This window comes from Lissotriton helveticus, chromosome 12 (assembly GCF_964261635.1).
Source record: "Lissotriton helveticus chromosome 12, aLisHel1.1, whole genome shotgun sequence".
NCBI classification, from domain to species: domain Eukaryota; kingdom Metazoa; phylum Chordata; class Amphibia; order Caudata; family Salamandridae; genus Lissotriton; species Lissotriton helveticus.
The window spans coordinates 897874701-897896937 of record NC_136073.1 but is presented as its reverse complement, the minus strand read 5'-3'; the positions used below and the strand labels follow the sequence as shown (position 1 = coordinate 897896937).

The following is a 22237-nucleotide window of genomic DNA, read 5'->3' as shown; positions in this document are numbered from 1 at the left end:
GCATTAATTTATTTGGGAGTTTAATATATCACAATATGTCACCTAAAGGCGACTAGGGAGCACTGAGTTTTGATAGATGCTGGCAGACTTCTTCTCCCATGATCAGTTCTCCAATCTCAGACCTGCTGTTTGTCCTGTCACTCGTTTGTGCGCTGTCGCCTTCTCTTTCTGTCTTGAATAATGATCAGACTCTGTGTGTGATTGACATCTTCCTGGTACCATTTCCTGCCTTTCTCTTTAACTCTTGCCCTCACAACCCACCTTTGTACATCATCTTTCAGCCAAAATGTTGCAAGTGTGCTGTCTTCTGGCATCGCTGGTTTTGATATTGTTTCCTTCGCTTCTTCCCTTCTTGCCTCCCTCCCCCGATCTCCACTGAGTTCCACATGGACAGGACACGCGTGGTAAGGCTGAGGATGCCTGCTGCTTAGGAACAGTGCCCTGAGGGACAGAGTTTGGCGTAAACCCATCTACTCATGTTTAAGTCTCCTCTAGAGAGAGCGATAGTGGGTAGGGCTGACTGTGAGCGGAGGCTATCTATGTCGGGGTGGCGCTTACCTGGTCCTTCTGCTGTCGTTGTTGGAATCGCTGTGGCGTCGGTTCTTGGCGTCACTTTCTCCCTTCCAGGTCTCACCTGAGACGACTTTGGCACAGCTGTGGTCTTCAACACCTTTGTAGGTTTGGCCATGACTGTTGGCTTTGCCGCTTTGGTTGGCTTTGCCGGTTTGGTTGGCTTTGGTGCTTGTGTGGCCTTTGCTTGTGTTGGCTTTGGCAGTTTACCCGGAGTGGGTTTTGGAGTGGGTTTTGCAGGGATAGGTTTATGGGCAGGCTTTGGCTTATGATCTGGGATGTTTCCAGGTTGTGGCTTAGAGCCAGTGGTAGGGGCCTTCTCCTTGACTTCTGATTTCTCTATCACATTGTACGTTGCGGTGAAACCATCGCCAGTGACACTCAGGTCAGACACGAACTGGACCAGGAGCTCGCTGGAATCGGAATACACTGTGCTAAAGGAGAAACAAACAATTATACATAAGGATGTGATGAACAGTATCCCAAAAGAGTTCAAATGGCATCTGATCCTGTCCTCTTTGAAAGAAATATGTCCCAACTCCAGCTGAAGTAGAGACACATTGAATAATCAGAAAACTTGGATTGCACAGTAGACCCCACCAGTCAAATCAAATCAAACTTTATTCAGATTTATATTCGAATCCATAAAAGAGACAAAGAACAAAAATAAAAAAGATTTGACATATATAATCCATTTACTTTCCGGTAAAATGAGATATACCAATCAGTATGTTAAAAATAGAATTATTACAACAAAAAGGTAAAAACTGGCTATAGTTATCGAAGTTTTAAATGCTAGCAGAGAGATGTTTATGTACATTAACGGGTGGGTTTTTCCTACTGAAAGACAAAGAAGTTCTAGCACAGTGCAAAGAACAAGGGTAAAATATTTCTCAGCTATCCTTGTATTTAACATTATAAAAAGCCCATGGTACTTGAAATCATATCAATGATGTCTAATAGAGGATCAAAAATGTACGTATCTCAGCAGCCATTTCAGAGGCCGACTCCACCATCGCACCCCAACTCCGGAACATCATCAACGCCTCCTTCAACACCGCCACCTTCCCGGAGAGCTGGAAGCACGCCGAGATCAGCACCCTCCTGAAGAAACCTACAGCGGACCCCACCGATCTCAAAAACTTCCGTCCGCCCCATCTCGCTCCTCCCTTTTCCTGCTAAAGTCATCGAAAAGATCGTCAACAGACAGCTGACCGCCTTCCTCGAGACGAACGGATCCCTCGACCCCTCGCAGTCCGGCTTCAGAGCCAACCACAGCACCGAGACCGCCCTCATCGCAGCCACCGACGACATCCGGACCCTGCTCGACAAGGGGGAAACAGTGGCCCTCATCCTCCTGGACCTCTCCGCTGCGTTCGACACGGTCTGCCACCGCACCCTAGTCCAGCGCCTCAGCAACATCGGTATCCAAGAGAAGGCACTGGAGTGGATCATCTCGTTCCTCGCCGGAAGAACACAAAGAGTCCGCCTCCCCCCGTTTCGCTCCGAGGCCACCGAAGTCATCTGCGGCGTCCCGCAAGGATCTTCACTCAGCCCCACCCTCTTCAACATCTACATGAAACCTCTCGCAGCCATCGCACGCCAGCACAACCTCGACATCATCTCTTACGCCGACGACACCCAGCTGATCCTCTCCCTCACCATAGACCCCGACACCGCCAGAACCTGCCTACACGAAGGGATGAAAGACGTCGCCGAGTGGATGAAGGACAGCCGCCTGAAACTGAACTCGGACAAGACGGAAGTCCTCATCCTGGGATCTTCGCCCTCCGCCTGGGACGACTCCTGGTGGCCCCCAGCCCTGGGCACCGCACCCAAGCCAACCGACCACGCACGCAACCTGGGCTTCATCCTGGACCCCTCCCTCTCGATGACCAGACAAGTCAACGCCGTCTCCTCATCGTGCTTCAACACCCTGCGTATGCTTCGCAAGATCTTCCGCTGGATCCCGACCGAGACCAGGAAGACTGTCACCCAGGCACTCGTCACCAGCCGACTGGACTACGGAAACGCCCTCTACGCCGGAACCACAGCCAAGCTACAGAAAAGACTCCAGCGCATCCAGAACGCCTCCGCCCGACTCATCCTGGATGTCCCCCGACGCAGCCACATCTCCAGCCACCTGAGGGACCTGCACTGGCTCCCCGTCGACAAGAGAATCACGTTCCGGCTCCTCACCCACGCACACAAGTCTCTCCACGACCTGGGCCCCAAGTACCTCAACGACCGCTTGACCTAATACACGCCCACCAGCCAGCTACGGTCCACCAGCCTCGCCCTCGCAGCCGTACCACGCATCCGAAGAGCCACCACCGGAGGATGATCCTTCTCTTACCTGGCTGCCAAGACTTGGAACTCCCTCCCCATCCACCTTCGGCTGACCCAGGACCATCTCGCCTTCAGGAAACAACTCAAGACCTGGCTGTTCGAGCAGTAGCATACCCCTCCCCCCAAGCGCCTTGAGACCCTCCCGGGTGAGTAGTGCGCTATACAAATGGCATGATTGATTGATTGATTGATTGAGTTTTCTTTGTAGCGTAAACCGCCTAAATGAATTAATGATGGGCCTACGAAGAGCCATTTTAATGTAGACCAGAATCGTGCAACACTTGTTCATATTTCACAGTTTTGTTTAGAAAAAAAGGGCCTCCTGGTGATGAATAACGCCCTGCGACAGAAAGAGGAGTCGCAATATAGAAAATATAGTATCACTATAAAAATTTACAAAACAACATAAAATGAGTTGTCATTTGTATTGCCTTTCCATCACATGGGCATCTCAGTAGATTCTAGGGCCACAGGTCTGTTTTTGGGAAGGCCACTAAATGATGAATCCGTTCTAGGCGTAATCTGGTCAACAAAAATCTGCTATAGGTGTTTTTAATACCTACCACGTAACCTTGTATCCCCTGTTAGGATTGGCCCATACAGTACCTAGCAATCAAAGGGTTTTATTATTGCCTGAATTCCTTTTTACTAAATTGTAGGATATTGTGGGGTTCTAAAGGATTAAGATGTTCCCGTAGTTCATGTAATAGGGTATTTACGTCCTGGAGCCAAGGTATTTTGTCAAAACGGTCCATTCACATGCAGCCCTAATGATCTCCCTGGTAAACTTGTTACCCTGTTTTGACCTGATACTACGCCAGTTCATCAAAGTATTGAGGGATCCTCTGTGTAGTAAGTGGCGAGTTCTTTGTGTACTATAAAAGCAGGAGTCGAACTTGGCACCGCCAAAAGCCTACATAGGTAAATGTTTTCTTGCACCGGCAATGGGTTACGCGTTTCCCTATCCTATACCGGGGAACCATAGAAAGCTACTGGGAGACATTTGCTCCTATACAATTGAGTGATTTCTCTTATTGGCGCACTTCTTATTCTCATAGCAAAACTAAAAACAGCTGCAATGACTCTTACAAGTTTCTATTTGCTGATTTCCAAGTGGGATAACCAATCACCTTTCTGTGGAAAAGTAATGCCCAAATAACTGAAGGATTTTATCTCTTCTAGTTGTTGGCCTTGAGCATTATGCCTCTTCCTTTTCCCGCAAACCATGAAGTATGTCTTGGTTAAATTCAATTTTAAATCTTTACTCGCCAAAAGTGTCCAAAATTATCTCTCAAACGCTGAAGGTCATTTGCTGTCCTGGATATGAGCACCGCGTCCTGCATAAAGCAAGATAGGGGTGAAGTGAGAACCCACCCTGGGGGCATCAGCATTCACTTGTGTGTGGTGTGTGAGGACAGTCATTTTTTGATATGCCCAACACCACACAGGAGAAGGTGTAGTGCACCTTTTTCCCACCTTAGAATCAGACACTCATTCAGGTTGGCTTCTTTTTGTGTGTACTTGTCTTACTTGGAGGCTAGCTCACCCTGAATACCCCGTAGCCTCTTGTTCCCTCCCCTAGCAATTACTAAGGTTTAGTGTGTGTATATCAATTTAGGGTGGCCTGGATGTGTCACTGAAGAGGAGCGGTCTTTGGTCAACGTGGTGTCTCCAGCCATGCCACACGATGATTTGCTAACACTGAATCAATACCTAGAAAATACGGGGGATTCATCATTGACAATATTTAACAGCACCATAATTCATCTCTATCCTCTTGGTCAAATATAAACCACCCTGACAGCTTTGATCATCGAATCAACTGCTCCTGCATGTTCCTCCTTTCCGTACAGCGTAATGTGGAGGTCGAGTGTTCTCCGTTCCTGCATCGACACTCTCTTCCAGTTGTTATGATCCATTGCTTCTCGCTTACTATTCAAAAAAGAGCTTAAATCTTTTTATTCAATTCCTACTTTGCCTAAATCAGCAGTTCTAGGTTGGACCACTACTCTGTACGTCTACTTTTGGAGGATGGTGCACTTTATAAGAAATCTATACCATCGCATAAGAAGAGCAGTGAGTTTTATTAGTTTCTTGTCCACCCCTACTATGAATGATAATCCAGTTCTATAAATGACCTGGTGTAGCCGGTCAGGGATACCGGGAGAAACAAATATCTGAAGGAACAACCAACAGTGGAGGCAAAATCTAGCTCAAGACCACAAGGATTTACGGACCTGATTTAGATCTTGGCGGAGGGGTTACTCCGTCACAATGGTGATGGATATCACGCCGGCCTAAATATAAATCACATTATATCCTATGGGATTTATATTTCAGTGGGCGAGATATTCTTCATTGTTGCGCCGGAGTAACCCGTCCACCAAGATCTAACTCGGGCCCTACGTTTTTCTCAACTTCCTGAGGTTTTCATTGCGGATCGAGGCTGCTTGGATGGTACCTGCTGCATCACGTGCACCTCCTCAATGGCTGTCACAGGCTACCAGCGCGGTGTTTGAAGTAACATTTACCAAACAGGTAGCCTGCGGGCAAGAATGGCCAGCAGAGAGGGCCTGATGCAGTCATCTGATGCAGGGGAAGAACTCCGAGGCTGCAGGAAACCATTTCTTTCAGGATACAGGTGCATACTGCAAGACTGTCAGGTGGGCATTGAGATGGCTGGGCAGCTACTTGGGGGTTCACTTGACCCTCTGGATACTGCATGTGGAGTTATGAATAGGCTTTTTTACTTTGGGGGTCACCTGCGTTTGACGGATTTGACATACCCCCCTGATAATAGTATGGTTGAGGTTTGCTGTAATCCTGATATTCAGGGAGTCAGGAGGAGGTGACTTTGCACCTTTAGCAAGATTCGCAGTAAGCAAGGGGCACAGCCTGCACATCCCCCGTCCAAGATTCATTCAGGCGCCACTGAGAAACCTGTGGAAATGAAGGGCCTGTCTCCCTCTGCAATGAGAGGAGAGGCCAAGGGGAGCCTGGCATCCCCAGGGCTAGCTGGGAGCACACATGGAAGTCTGCCCTGACCTTTCCCCAGTCACAGCAAGTCTCTGTTACTGTGGTCACATCTGTGTTTCCTCAAAGTGCCACAAGACCATCCCTTAGTCACTGCTCGACTCTCAGTCCTCAAAGTGCCACAAGAACATCCCTCAGTCGCTGCCCGACTCCGAGTCCTCATAGTGCCACTAGTCCATCCCTCACTCACTGCCCGACTACAAGTCCTCAAATTGCGACAAGACAATCCCTCAGTCGCTGCACATCCTCCTTGAGTCCTCAAAGTGCAATACAATGATCGCTCATTCACTTCCTGACTCCGAGTCCTCAAAGTGCCCCAAGACCATCCCTCAATCACTGCCTTACTCCGAGTCCTCAAAGTGCGACAAGACCATCCCTCAGTCGCTGCCCGACTCCGAGTCCTCATAGTGCCACTAGTCCATCCCTCACTCACTGCCCGACTACAAGTCCTCAAAGTGCGACAAGACCATCCCTCAGTCGCTGCCCGACTCCGAGTCCTCATAGTGCCACTAGTCCATCCCTCACTCACTGCCCTACTACAAGTCCTCAAAGTGCGACAAGACCATCCCTCAGTCACTGCCTGACACTGAGTCCTCAAAGTGCGACAAGACCATCCCTCAGTCACTGCCTTACTCCGAGTCCTCAAAGTGCGACAAGACCATCCCTCAGTCACTGCCTTACTCCGAGTCCTCAAAGTGCGACAAGACCATCCCTCAGTCGCTGCCTGACTCCGAGTCCTCATAGTGCCACTAGTCCATCCCTCACTCACTGCCGGACTACAAGTCCTCAAAGTGCGACAAGACCATCCCTCAGTCGCTGCCCGACTCCGAGTCCTCATAGTGCCACTAGTCCATCCCTCACTCACTGCCCGACTACAAGTCCTCAAAGTGCGACAAGACCATCCCTCAGTCGCTGCCCGACTCCGAGTCCTCATAGTGCCACTAGTCCATCCCTCACTCACTGCCCTACTACAAGTCCTCAAAGTGCGACAAGACCATCCCTCAGTCACTGCCTGACACTGAGTCCTCAAAGTGCGACAAGACCATCCCTCAGTCACTGCCTTACTCCGAGTCCTCAAAGTGCGACAAGACCATCCCTCAGTCGCTGCGCGACTCCGAGTCCTCATAGTGCCACTAGTCCATCCCTCACTCACTGCCCGACTACAAGTCCTCAAAGTGCGACAAGACCATCCCTCAGTCACTGCCTGACACTGAGTCCTCAAAGTGCGACAAGACCATCCCTCAGTCACTGCCTTACTCCGAGTCCTCAAAGTGCGACAAGACCATCCCTCAGTCACTGCCTGACACTGAGTCCTCAAAGTGCGACAAGACCATCCCTCAGTCACTGCCTGACTCCGAGTCCTCATAGTGCCACTAGTCCATCCCTCACTCACTGCCGGACTACAAGTCCTCAAAGTGCGACAAGACCATCCCTCAGTCGCTGCCCGACTCCGAGTCCTCATAGTGCCACTAGTCCATCCCTCACTCACTGCCCGACTACAAATCCTCAAAGTGTGACAAGACCATCCCTCAGCCGCTGCCCATCCTCCTTGATTCCTCAAAGTGCAATACTACGATCGCTCAGTCACTCCCTGACTCCGAGTCCTCAAAGTGCCACAAGACCATCCCTCGGTCACTGCCTAACACCAAGTCCTCAAAGTGGCACAAGACCATCCCTCAGTCACTGCCCGACCCCCTCAATTCCTTGTCAGCAGGGATGAGGTCGGCCTCATTAAGTATGTAACATAAACTCCCCTTGCAGCTCTCTGGAGGATGAGGTCTGTGGCAAGATGTCACAGCAGCTGCACTCAGCTCTTGGGCACTCATCTCCTTACTTGCTGGACTGCATTGCGTGATCACTGATCACTTCGAGCGTTGATTATTCAAGTCTGACACCACACTGGTTCTCTGGCATCTGACATACACTTTGTACAGCAGCTCTGAAAAACCTTGATTTAATTTAATACATGTCTTACTGTAGCCCACCCTTCCCTGTGGAACATTGCTTTGGCACTTTAAATCTCAGCGGTACCTCGCACCGTATCCTCCTCATGTCTACTGCTTTAGAAAAACATGTCTTGCCTTTTTAGGCCCATGAGTTGGGTTCTAGCTTCATAAGTCGGATTTGATGGCTCAGCGTAGCGATGCATCCACTGCAGACGTCTATGTTTGACCCGATGGCCACAGCTTGGAATCCCATCAGCTCTAAAGATCCAGAGAAGATCCAGAGACCCATTGAGTTGGAGCTCAACAAACATTTGATGTTCAGCTCCTCCATACTCCAAGGGGTGAGAGCGCCACACAGACCTGCATGTTACGGTACGTTGGCTCCAGATTTTAACGGTTCACATTAGATGGCCGTGCTTGGAAACTAAGGAGAAGACATTTGGACGAGCCAGGGTTCTGAGAGGTCACTGTATTCTGAATCTGATGTAAAAGTCAAGCTGTTCTTCGAATGCTAGAAAGTTTTCACTTGAGCATGACGCCTCCTGGAGCCAGGGCAAAGGTTTGAATGACTTTAAGGCGGCTGTAGAAATCCAGTGATACAGAGTCCTTGGGTAGGTACGACTCCTTACGGAGACCAGGATTGCAGTAGAAGACAGTATCTTATGTCCGGCGTTTGGTACAAACATTATTGTAGGACACCCTTAGATAATCAGTGTTTGAAATGTTAATCCCCAGAACTGATGTAATACTCAAGGGTCACGCATTGTAAAAGCTTAGTCTGTGCATAGGAGCCCTCAGGACTGGGGAAACACCGGCCTCGAAGTGATGGCTCAGGGAATGAGAACCGGATTATTGGACGTGACCAAACACTGGTGGAATAACTGTCCTGTCCTCACCGATGCAGAAGTGGTGCACTCTCTCGAGCTTCCCTTGTGGATGCATCCTACGCTACATAAAATAGCGACTACATCCTGTAGATAGACCTGGAGCAGCATCACTAACACTACTCTCGCCATTTCCATTAACATAACCTTCTAACATTTGACGAATAAAATACACCAGTGCCCGTAGGACAGTCTTCGACGTATGGCACACCTTGCTTCCAAATTCATTTGGAAGCAAGGGGATGTTAAACCATCCACTCACTGCACCTTGCAAACTTTGTCAACACACTGCAGAGCTGAGTAAATTACACTTTTGATTTTTGATTAAGTTTACTACTTTTGGCTGTTCACAAAATCAGAGTGTACGTTGCACTCTTGCAGGAAATTTACAACTAGGTTTTGTGAATAGCCGGAAAGTAGTAAACTTACTCAAAAGTGTAAATCACTTGAATGTTTAAGTTGCCTATGTGAATCATGCCCATACAATATAAAACTTGGCTCTTTAATGCGCCTTCAATTTTTGCTCACCATGTCTATCGAAAGACAGCTGACGATAGAGCCAAGACACCCTTTTAGGATGGGTGTTTTTATTATAAATAAATAAATAATTAAGCTGTGTTAAGATGTATTTCTTATTAATGGTAAATAAACCAATATACACTCTCATAGACTAATACAAAATGTTAAACAGTCTATTTTTTATAATTACCTGTGCTATTGCTTTATCTGAAATGGTCATAATTATTTGCAATTCTTCCTGCTCAAGGTTAGCTTAGAATGAGGATTTCTAACATAATTGACTCTGACTCTCTCCATACAGTTGTGGTAATGCTTTGCTTCTCAGCAGGAAAACCTATGAGGTCAGATAACCCTGCAAGAGCCCTGGCAGATCCTGGAGCAGTGTCTACTGATCCCTACAGCCAGACAGGTCCTTCCTTCACTGTCAGAGCAGCAGGTATGTGGAATCAGCTGCCTGGACATTTGAGGTCCATTTCGGACGAAGTCAAATTTAAATATGAGCTGAAAACCCTCTTATGCAGACTTCAGTGATGACAGGAGCCTGGCGGTCCTCTGCTCCGTTCTGTCTTGAGTTGCCAAAACAGCGCTGGGGCACTCTTTCAGAGTAGTTGTGCGCTATAGAAATATCATTCATTCATTCATTCATTGTGATTTATCCCATGGACTCCCTGCCTGTGTAATCAGCTCTGCTGAGCTACAAGACTATCCACCTGTGTCCTTGGAACACACGAAGCCTAGCCTGGGGGTAGACAAGGAAGTAAGCCGTAGCACGCAACCAACGTATCTGTCTTTAACGCTTGCGCTCTGTTCTCTGCGGCACACAGCTGGAAGTAACTGTCTAAGGTAAATAAATCGTAAATCATACTTTCTTATATAGCGCCTTTCACCGTAAGGTCTCAAGGCGCTTGCTTTAGAAACCCGTCCTGGCTTTTCCATGCGAGAATACCCCTACTGGGCATCCCCAAGGTGAAGCCAGGCATCCCATCGCGGTGGGGCCGTTGTGGAGACTAAGCCAGCTATTGCCCAGAGTGTGAACCTGTGATTCGAGTAGGCGCCGAGGCGAGAATTATCGAGTCCGTGGACATTTTTTAGCTCAAGACCCTGCCGCGTCGGGAATTGAACCCTGGTCCCGGGTCTGACCTCTGCGTCCGGGTCTGCCTCCTCTAACCGGTGAGCCACACTTCTCCACTTGAATGTATGACATCTGTGCAGACAAGGGGTAGCTCTGTTGTTTACTAGAAAGCTATCTCTGCTGTTCTACGTGTAAGTTCTGAGTAACGTAAACAATGTATCTCCTCTCTAATATATAAGCTGCCTCTGCTGCTTAAAGCACATCAGTGAGTACTGCGCTAACATCTGTGCAGGCTGGAGACCAGCTCTCCGGTCTCAGTGTGCTGACGTGTAATCTGAATAGCTCAAAAACTGAGAATTCTGCCAAAGTTAACATTTGGAAACCATGGAATACCCTCCCCCATCCTGATCCAGACAACAAAGTGTTTCCAGATCAGCCAATACTGGCCCTTCTGGGCTCTTCCTCTTGAAGCTGGAAACATAAGTAAATGTAAATGTACATGTATTTATATAGCGCAAATCACCGACACGGTATCTAAGCGCTTGCTTAGGGAACCCGTCCTGGTATTCCCCTGTGAGAAACCCCGGCAGGGAGTTTCAACATAAGTGTTGAAGGACAGACAGCATTGACTGTCGATTCCATGTTTAGATCTCTCTAACCTGACCACCCAGGGACAGGCAGCCCCTGCCCTCAGGCCACACACTGCATTCATCTCCATGACCTTTTTCACAGACCTATCCAATGTGCCTTGAAGGATGGACTTCACAGCTACTGCAGCTCTATAGCTCTCCTACCACCTGGGTCCACCAGCCTGCTTCTTTAGTGTCAGCGGCTTCAGAAAGGAGGTCCAACACAAACCCGCACAAACCAATTGTTTTTAGTTTAAACAATTTTAGTGATTTTTATCAAAGAGATACACCGGCTTAGCCGGCCACACCGGGAGCCCCTACGCTACATTATGTCTTCAAGTCCATTGCAAGGGTGAGACTTTCCACCATTGTGGGTACGAGAAACGTGTTGTCAACGGTCATAAAAATGAAACATCAACAAAACGTGAGACTACTTCGGGGATAAAGCTCTGACCAGTACAAGCATCGGTAACTTCCCATTTTAGGCAACTTTTGTGCTCTGGTGTGACTGGAGATTTGTGCTGTCTGTAGGGAATATTATGTAGGTAACCACTTCGGTATACAACCTTTACCACGGATTTTTTACCACGCAATACCATTACAACGCTGGCATTACAACGCAAACCATTACAACGCATTGCGCTGGGGGGCGCTCTAGGATAGGGAATACGTTTAATTTTCTATCCAACACCTTCCCTAGTGTCCACGGGGACTGGAGTTGGAATAGAAAATTATACTTACCACTATCCAGCACCTCTAAGCGCTATGCGTTGTAAAGGTATGCGTGGTAAAAAACGCGTTGTAAAGGTATGCGTGGTAAAAGTATGCATTGTAACGTCATACATCCAACCACTTCACGTCCACGGGAGCGAGGTGTGATATGATGCTCGCCCCCACTATATTATATATTTAGGTGCTGGTCGCCAGTCACCGTTCTTTCACAGCGGTTTGTGTTTCACTATCTATTTGGTCTTTTATCCAACTCAATCGACAAGCATGTTTCACTCACAAACTCACCATTTTCCAATTTTCATAGCCATCCCATTTCTCAGGCTCATGGTATCTCTTTTGTCTAACCAAGCATCGTACACATTGTTTCATGGAAAGAACAAAACTATTGTCTTTAGCAATGCTTGTATCTTGGTGTCATATAATAGGCTTGCTTTTGTGGGGGTTCCACCTACATTTGCAGGTAAGAACTCCTTGGAACCCCCATACCTCAAATCCACCATAAATTGGCAGATTTGCCATATTTGCAGATCCTATGTGTGCAAGTAAATGTTTGCCAATTCCAAGTCCCTAAAACAGAATCGCAATTTTGAATGCATTTGTTTGCACGACTATGTTGAACTCAGGAGCACAAATAGATCTGTATATCATGACATGAACAAAAAAGCTTGAGCCTGAAAAGTTAAACTGGTACATCAGCTGTACTGTACCCAAGAGGCCCTAAACCCATAACCTAACAGAATTATTAAGAATTGAAAATGGATACGAGTGTCCTGACATTGCAGGTAGTTTGCAATACCAGATTAACACTGAGGAATGGAGACCAGACAAGATGCAGTGTTATGTGATCTGTCACAGGGTGTTGACTGTGCAATAACAAAACAAAAAGTTGCTATCACTCAGGCTCTGTTTCTAAGTAGAGTGTCCTGAAGAAGGTCTGGGAATGGAGCGTAGAAGGTCTGGAAATGGAGCGAAACATGAAAACTGTAGCCGAGATCAAAAAAACAAGTTTGGTTCTTTGAGCTAAGCTTTTCACTTACTTGGGTGAAGTGTCCCCGCAGAACTTTCCAATGCGCCTCGAGTCGTCGCTCGCCCCGCCATTGAAGACAGCAACGTAGTCATAGCGGCAGTAGGTGTCACCTTCTACATCAAACTTTCCAAAAGTGAGTTCAATTACCTAGAAATGTCAACACAAACAAAGCTCATGGTACTTTGGTGCACCAACTCTGTAAACTAGAACATCCCCCTAGCAGGGGACCTGTCAGTGCTCCACTGGCCATTTCACGGTGACATGATGTGAGGTAAGCAGTTGGAAGTGGGTCTTGGGGTCACACAAACAACCAGCTCCTCACCTTGAGGTCATTCTGAGATTAGAAGTTACACTTACATCAATCCGTTAAATAGTTTCAACCCCAAAGTGTCATTCATAGTAGAATGAAAGAAATCATAAACCATGGAGAATGATCAGATGTGTCTGCTAGGAATCCGAAAGGGTCGTCGGCTGCCTACACAGGCTGAGCGACTATGATCTACGGTATCAAGTTCTGTGTGCGGATTAAAAATAAGGTAGGTCTAATGTGCTATTCGTAACGAGAGCTCACTCACCTTTTCCTTTGGGGCGATGATGTGCCAGGAGCAGCTGATGCCGGGTGGGTAGTCACTCTCTGGCCAGTTGGGGGTGTTCAGGTGGCCCTGGGGCTTTTCCATCTTCCCCCCACAAAACTGGTGCTCTGCAAAAGAGAATGTCTTAAAAATAACATCCAGCTCTAAACACCAGGGTTGGGATATTAGTGGGGCTAGGAGGTCCCTTGGGCTGCCTCTTGACTTCCCTAGAGACGCCACACCTCCTCGCGGAGGAACTTCTACCAGGTCCACCTCCAACCTCTTCTCTTTTCCACTTTTATATTGATTGTATGGACATTTATGCAGTCAAACAATGTACGGCTCAAGGCCCATATAGAACTGAGAAAGAAGTGTCTTTATACAACAAATAAATAAATACAGCACATTTACAAGCCAACATTTCAGTAGCTGTTACATGAATACTTTACAAACAGTCAGTCACAGTATGTTTCATATATGAGACCAGGGTGCAAGTGAATAGTATGTGTAGTTCTGTAGGTGAGTTCACTGACGTTCAGTCCAGAGATGTTTCACACTTTTGAAGAAGGTCTCCTGCTAAATTTCACTGAATGCAAACAAAACTAAAATAGTTAAATTAAACTTGTGGAAAGCAGCACTGACGAGCTATTACGCTGTGGCTCACTCATATGCTCTAGTAAGGAGACCCAAATGCTGGTTTGAAGCTTAAAACACATCTTTTTCATTCACGCCGGCTTTGTATTATGGTGACCCAGCTGCTGCTCATACAAGCCCTCTGTTCTTGGGGAAGATGTCTGCTCTTGTCGCTTCCTTCGTACCTTGTGCTCTTATAAGACCTGGAGAGATGTGGTTTACATTAAACCTTTCGCCGTCGTTGACAATCCCTATGACCATTCACAACACCTAAGTCCACCCTGCTCGCTGCCTCAGACAAAGGACAAGGTGTGAGCTCCTTGGCCACATAAATAGTGAATGTTTGCCAGGTTTTAGGGATACCAGTTTACAGCAACTTTACATATTACACATTTCTATTGAGATTCACTGTTCAAAGAGTCCCTCTAATCCTACACTTCACTGCATCTTTGTTCATTGACTTTCCATCATAGACTTAGGGCCTGGTTTAGATGTCGGTGAGCGGGTTACTCCGATGCAACGGTCACAACAGTTCACCAAAATACAAATCCCATTATATCCTATGGGATTTATATTATGGCGGACGGGATATCAGTCGCCGTTGTGATGGAGAGCATAAAGAACCATAACATTACTCTACTGAAAGATTTTGAGTTTTTTGATTTCACTTAGCTCAAGTGACCTGTGATGAACTTCAGACCCGTCTCTGATGCCTGCCATCCTCTACAGGACGTGAGCGAGCGGGATTCACCAGGCATGAAAGTGATGCCAAAGGACCAGTTTCAGAAGCCCTGGTAGAGCAGCTCAGCTCTTTGACCAGGCCATGATGCCTGCTTTCCTCTAGAGGACGTGAGTGAGAGGGATTCACCAGGCATGAAAGTGATGCCAAGGGCCAGTTTCAGAAGCCCTGGAAGAGCCGCTCAGCTCTTTGACCAGGTCCTTGATGTGAAAGAAGTGTAATGAGATCTCAATGTGAATCTATCAAAGTTGATGCAAATTATTCATCAACTATTCCACTGCAATTATGTCCTTTATATTTTTCTGAATAGAAATGTCTCCCATACATCCTCCACCTCGCGCAACCCCTGGTTGTCATACGAATGAGAATGTGTTTAATGCCACCTGACTCGGTACATTATTTCAGAAAGGTTTGATTAGGTAGTCCAGGGGCATCCCAGGTTCTAGCTAAGAGGGTTTGCCCACAGGGGCCGTCTGTCTTGTGTAGTCCTTGGTAGTCCCTGGTGCAATGAAAATGCTGTGAAATATGCTTTATTAACCATACACCTCCCGGGTTACTGAGAAATCTAGTTTGTAGAGTGAAGGTGTAGACTTTACGGGTGATGTCCCTTACAATTAAGAAGTGAATTAAGAAGCTCTCAACTAGTCCAGGGCCTCAATCACAAAGCTTTTTCATGTATAATGTAACATTTGCCACTGAAGAAAATTAGTTACTTACCTATAACTGTAGTTCTCCAGTATTGGAATCTTTCATCCTGGAATCATCACCCGTCGTCGAGATGGGAGTCCCCGGTACATATTAGAAAGTAATGTCACAACGACATAGGACTTATAGGCGTATGACCTCATTATTAAGTAACATATCTGTTTTCTTAATTAAAAAAGGACAAAACTTAGAAAACAACCAATCAGATAACACCACCCTGTAGAAAATTCTTGAGAGAAGCTCTTGTCCCTCAGATTTTCTTAAGCACAGTGCGTGTAAATAGAAGTAACAGAGAGACTTAAAGATGAGCCTTTCCAGGGGAGGCGGGTGGGTCGCATGTGAATCTATGAAAGATTCCGATACTGGAGAACTACAGTTACAGGTAGGCAACCTATTTTCTTACACCAGTATTGGAACTTTCATAGATTCACACGCTTGAATCAGAGTAAAAAGCAGTAATTAGCACATTTCCTCATGTAATTAATAAAGAAACACACATAATTATACAAGCAATATGTAAAAATTCTTGGTGTATATATATGTATATATATATATTATATTATATTATATATATATATATATATATGTATATATATATATATATATATATATATATATATATATATATATATATATATATATATATTAGTAAATAAATACATGTTAAACAGGAAAAGAAAATGTGCTTCAAAAAATGGATGGTGGGAAGCAAAGAAAGGCTCACCTTCATTAATAAAGATGTCTCAGCGCTGCTTGTCATCCTGCAGCATCTCTCATGACTGCAGAGTCCAAGCAGTAATGCTTAGTGAACGTCTGTGGTGTCTTCCAGGTTACTGCCCTACAGATATCTGATAGGGACACACCGGCAAACAGCGCCACAGACGTAGATATGGCTCTAGTAGAGTGAGCACAGACTTGTGACGGCAGCGGCTGGCCCGCCTGTTGATGGCAGAGAAGAATTGCACTAGATATCCACCTGGAGATGCTTTGCTTTGTTAGAGGGAAACCTTTCCTAGGTGCGCTGTAAGCTGCAGACAATTGAGTGGATTTGAGGAAGGATTTGGTTCTGTCCAGATAGAATTGAGGGGAGAGGAGTTGGCCTAACGGCTAAGGCGCTCGACCTCGGACCTGGGGATCTGGGTTTGAGTCTCGGTAACGACGCCAAAACCTCCTGTGATTCTGGGCAAATCACTTAATCTCCCCGTGCCTAAAAATGAAAGTGTGTGTCCTCATGTAAAAACGTAACTTGTGCTATGTAAAGCGCTCTGATACCTGATTCGGTTCGGGTCTAGTTCGCGCTATATAAAACTCTACAAAAAAACAAAAACAAAAAAAATTGTAGGTACCTTTTTGATATCCAAGGAATGCAAAGCACATTTAGCTGACATTTGAGGATTTGGTAAAAAAGATTTTAGTTCAATCGGTTTGTTAAGATGAAAGTCCGAGGGGACTTTAGGGAAAAACTTAAGATTGACGTACGGGTCAATACGTGTTTAAACTGTAATAATGTTTTTGGAATAGTGAAAGCTTGAAGTTCGCCAACCCTTCTTGCCGAAGGAAGGGCCAGGAGCAGAGCTGTCTTACAGGATGGGAACTTTAGATCAGCTCTATGTATAGGTTTAAATGGGTGATTCATTAGCTGAGCAAGCACCGTGATGAGTTGCAATGTAGGAGGAGGAGTTCTCGCAGGCAGAAAGGTCCTGAACAATCCTTTAAGGAATTGATTTACCAGTCTGCTGGACCATAAAGATGGGATCTCAGATGATCTCTGGAAGCGAGAGATAGCCGCTAAGTGCACTTTGATTAAAGCTTGAGCCAAACCTGTACGTGCCAGATGTAGGAGGTACGGCAAAATCTCCTCTGAGGATGACCAGAGAGGGTGCACCTCAGCTGATTTACACCAAATACAGAATCTTTTCCATTTTAAAGAGTATGTTTTGTTGGTACTGTCCGCTCGAGCCCGAGATAGGACTTCTCTGCATTCCTGTGGGATCTTTAAGTGTTGAAACTCCTGGGACTCAGGAGCCAAGCAGATAACCTCAGAGAACCGGGGTCTGGATGTTGTACTTGTCCCTGGTTCCTCATTAATAGAAATGGAATTGGTTTGAGGGATATCGGAGGTTGCACTGATAAGAAGATGGAGTTCCGTGGACCAGTGTTGGCAGGGCCACGCTGGGGCTATTAAGATGGTTGTTCAGGGTTCCGCTTTTATCTTCTTTAGCACCCTTGGAAGGAGAGAAATGGAAGGAAAATGTAGGCAAATACGTCTTACCATGCTATTGAAAAGGCATTCCCCCATGATCCCTGTTGGGATGCCAACTTGGCATTTGGCGTTGTCGCAAGTTGTAAACAGATCTATGTTTCATTGCCACAGCAGGAGAAAATTCGATGTAGAGTGCTTTGATTCAACTCCCACTTGTAGCAGGATGTTTGTAGCCTGCTTAGCATTGTCTGATCTGATGTTCTGGTTCCTTGGTACATACTCCCCTATTAGTGAGACCTTGTGCTGAATTGACCAGTTCCAAATCAGTTCCCCTTGCTTGTTTAAGTAGGGCAATGTTGTAGTATTGTCTGTCCAGAGAAGCAACGAGGAATTATTTATTCTGGGCAAGAAGGCTTGTAGAGCAAGGAACACCACTCTTAGCTCGGGAAGATTTTTATGAAGGTTCTATCGAGATGGCGGCCATTTGCCGCTGATCCAAGGTTCTTGTAGAAAAGCTCTCCTGCCTTCCAGAGACCATCTGTTGTTATCACCAGGGGAGAGGCTTGCAGCAGGAATGGTAAGCCTTGTGACAGATGATGAGGCTGCGTCCGCCGGAGTAGTGAGGAAACCATGGGTGAAGTTACTTGAATCAAGTTGTCGAATGTTCCATTGACCTGCACCCACTGGATGTTCAGAGCTTCCGGGAGAGGACGCATGTGTAGGCGACAGTGAGGGATGAGAAGAATATAAGAGGACATCATGCTCAGGAGATACTTGTGAAGGCGTTCGAAAATAAACTTTATTTTTTGTACGCGGTTTGCCACAGTCATTAACCTCTGTTGTCTTTCCAAGATGGGATTAGCCTTGTTTAAGTTAGTATCCAGGATGGATCCTAAGAAATTTAGTCGCTGGGAAGGTTGGAGGACTGATGTTTCCGGATTTAAGGTGAGACCTTGATGACTGAAGAGGTGTAGACAGGTCTTGGTAGATACTTGTGCAGCATTGCAGTTAGGAGTCTTGACTAGCCGGACGTCGAGGCGAGGAAACATTTGGTGGTGATGTTGCCTGAGATATACTGCTACTGGTGCTAGGCCTTTTGTAAAAATGTGAGGAGCTGATTGAAGCCCGAAAGGCAATACTCTGAATTGATAGTGCCTGCCGGCTACTGCGAATCTGAGAAACTTTTTGTGTTTCTTGTGTATGTGGAAATATGCATACTGAAGGTCTAAGGACGCAATGTAGCCGTTTCCGTTGAGAAGCTGTAACACATCCTGGATAGTGAACATGTGGAACTTGAGGAATTTGTTTAGATTTCTCAAATCTATAATTGGCCTCCACTTCTTTGACTTCTTGCAAACTAAGAAGAAATGGGAGTAGAATCCTTTCATCCTCTGGTGAAATGGAATGCTTTCTATTGCTCCCTTTTGAATCATCTCCAAACTTGAGAGGTGTAAATGCTTATGAACCAGAGGTTGTGGAGGGGTTAGAGGTGGGGGTTCTATGAATTCCTGAGAATGATCAAATTGTACTAAGTCTAAGACCCAACAATCTTGTGTAATTTGTTAACAATTTTGCTAATTTTTCCTCCTACTTTGGAGGGAAGTGGGATAATAACAGCCGGCAGTGGTGGAAGGTCATTGGCGACGGTTAGTATCCTTGTTCTGTCGTTCTGCCTTTTCTCTAAGAGAGTACTTGTTGTAGGTATCTCCAGGTGGTTGCTATGGGCAAATTGTGGTCTATATTGTTGGCTGGAAGAGGTATAAGTGTGATACTGGTACTGTTGGTAGCCTCCCCTGTAGGATGACTGAACCTTGCCCTATTCACCACAAAAAGACATATGTCTATACTGTAGAGTACCAAGAGCCTTAGCAGTGTCCGTATCTTTCTTTATCCCTTGTAAAGCTTCGTCAATATGCTTTACAAGAAGTTCCTCCCCATCATAAGGTAGGTCAAAAATCGTGGTCTGAACTTCAGGTCTGAATGTTGTCACTTTCAGCCATTCCTGATGTCTTAAAACTGCTGCACCCGGCCAGTTGGCCGAAACCGGTGGAAGTGATGTCCATCGCCAAATATATTATCTCTGAGGTGGAACGTTTGCCCTCCAGCAGTATTTTCTCAGCCTCTTTTTTGACATCTGGTGGAAGGCTATCGATATGAGGCAATATCCAACCACATTTTCCTATTGTACCGGCCTAATAACGCCAGGGAATTAGATGCTCGGACTATTGATGCAGACATAGTCGAGAAAAACTTGCCTGTGTTATCAAGCCAACAATACCTATGCACAGGTTAGATGAGGGAAGGCGGGTGAGCTTACAGAGTCATTTCCAGACAATAGAGGGATTAGGCAGGGGTGGGTACTTGCCCTCACGTTATTCTCACGCTACATCAAAGGCCTTATAAAGCATCTAGATCAGGGTGATAATGAAGCATCTATACTGGCAGACATGAGGGTTCCTGCCCTTATGTTTGCCGACAATACCCTTCTCATTTCCAAATCACCCGTGGGCCTTCAAATATTATTGGACCACTTTGAACATTTTTGCATAGTGCGGGGCCTTGCAATAAACGAGACCGAAACCAAATTTATGGTAATAAACCCGGGTTGCACATCCAGGTCAAATCCGACTTTGGCAGGGAAACCCCTGGAGAAAGTGCAGACATTCACTTATCTGGGCATTACATTAACAGAGCAGCTCAGATATCAGGCACACATTATGCAGCACAGATAAAGACTAGAGCAAGTAGCAGAAAGTATTACAAACCTGGCCCACAGCCGGCACTACAGGTCTATTACTATCAAGCCCTGGGGATGGTCACGTATGGTGCGGAACTGTGGGATCATCTAGACGTCTCCGCTAGAATTGGTGTAAAACGGATTCATGCGAACATTAGTGGGTGTCGGTATAAGTACGCCTTTGTTGCCATTAAGTCTTGACTTGGGGTTGAGACTCCTTTCGGACAAAGTTGGTCTCCGTTCAATCCTCTCCTTAAGGAGGATTTGGGCCACTCCTGAGCTCCACCCATGCCGAGATGGAGTAGAAGAAATACTCAGACTGGTGGGTCCTACTGATATACCTCGGATTAAACATATTAAAGCCACCTTGGGGGAGATCGGGCTACCATCATTGTGGAGTTCCCCAAGAGAGGCTAGGTCAATCTCTAAGATCAATATTAAATTAGTATATTGGCAGCACCGAGATTGCCTAATAGAATACACTCAAATGCCCGGCACGGCTCTCTGACCGATGCCTTTCTCTTAAGTTAAGGCTCATTCACTAGAGAAGATTTCATGGATGAGATCGAACCTCACAATCGAGGTGCTTTTTTCAGCTATTTCACAATGGGACCCTGCCCCTAGGGCGTTCACTACCAAATGGGTTAAATCCCCTTTGGTGGATGAACAGCTATGCCCAGCTTGTGGGACCTCTAAGGAGTCTCTAGAACATGTAATGTTGTTCTGCCCAGCCTACTTAGCTAGTAGGCATTATTGGATATTACCACCCTGCCCGAATTTGGAGATAAGAGAATATAATGCTACCCAAAGATATTAGAAACAGACTGTAGTAAACCATTGATGATTTTTGCACTCTCCTGCTACCTTTTGGCTATGTGGATAACAAGGGCTAAACTTAGCACCTTAAATGGCTAAATAGCTGGTGTTATTCTATCAATGTGCGCATACAAATCAAAAAGTGCATTCTTATTGTTGCATTTTATTCTGAACCCTTCTTCTCTGTTCACACAACAGTTTTAATGTTGTTTTTAGGCGCATTTGCTTTTACATAATGTATTTCTTGCACTATGATTATTAATGTTTTATTATTGCTTATTTTTGTGCTTTTATGGCCTTGAAATGAAAAAAAGTTTGAGCAAACGAGTTGGATTCACCTTACAACAACTACTCAACTTGAAACAATAATCTCAATAGAAAATTCTACGCATGTATCCACCTTCAACATATTAATCCTAAAACAACTTTTAAACAGGACAAAAAGAAGAAGGCAAATAAAGAGCCGAAAAAAATAAAAAGGACAACTCTTAACACTTTAATGCAGATGGCTCGATTCCAAGACAACATGGCTCCACCCAGATACAACAGAATGTACAAATCATATATGAAGCAGGCCAAAAAAAACCCACTCAAGCAGCATCAACTTTGCCAAATGCCCTGCCAAGGAACTCTATAAACTACATCAGAATTTCACAATCCAGAGAGCTGTAAAACCCCCACCCCACTTTCACAAGACTTCTGCAATAAACTAGCAATGAATTATCTAAACAAAGCTGACACACTGGATATATATATATAACAACCAGGAGAAACAACTCCTCCCTTTCTATAGAGCATCAACACTCCCAGCAGATGCTCAACCTCTTTCTATAGCAGCCTTCCAAGAAATTACAACTTCAGAATTTGAAGACCTACTAAAAGCTAGCATCCCAGCCAGCTGCCCTTTAGATCATAGCCCTCCACATATTTTCAAAAAGATCTTACAACCATCATTGGGATTTATCTCAGTCAGAAATAGCACTTAAAGTAGGAACATTCCCAGAGATATTAAAAAAAGTATACATATGCCCTCTGCTTGAGAAGAACTTGAACACTAAAGACCACAACAAC

At 45.7% G+C, this 22237-nt stretch overlaps 1 protein-coding gene across 2 annotated transcripts in view; it reads right to left on the bottom strand.

Moving 5' to 3' along the window:
- The window catches only part of PCOLCE (procollagen C-endopeptidase enhancer), a 234340-nt gene that overhangs the window by 15400 nt on the left and 196703 nt on the right, over positions 1–22237 (bottom strand). For both annotated transcript variants that reach the window (XM_078671253.1, XM_078671254.1), the window contains exons 4-6: positions 13337–13461; positions 12772–12908; positions 559–1004 (exon numbers count right to left, since the gene is read on the bottom strand). In XM_078671253.1, the coding sequence (XP_078527379.1) occupies positions 559–1004; positions 12772–12908; positions 13337–13461 (708 nt within the window). The remainder of the gene's footprint in view (positions 1–558; positions 1005–12771; positions 12909–13336; positions 13462–22237) is intronic.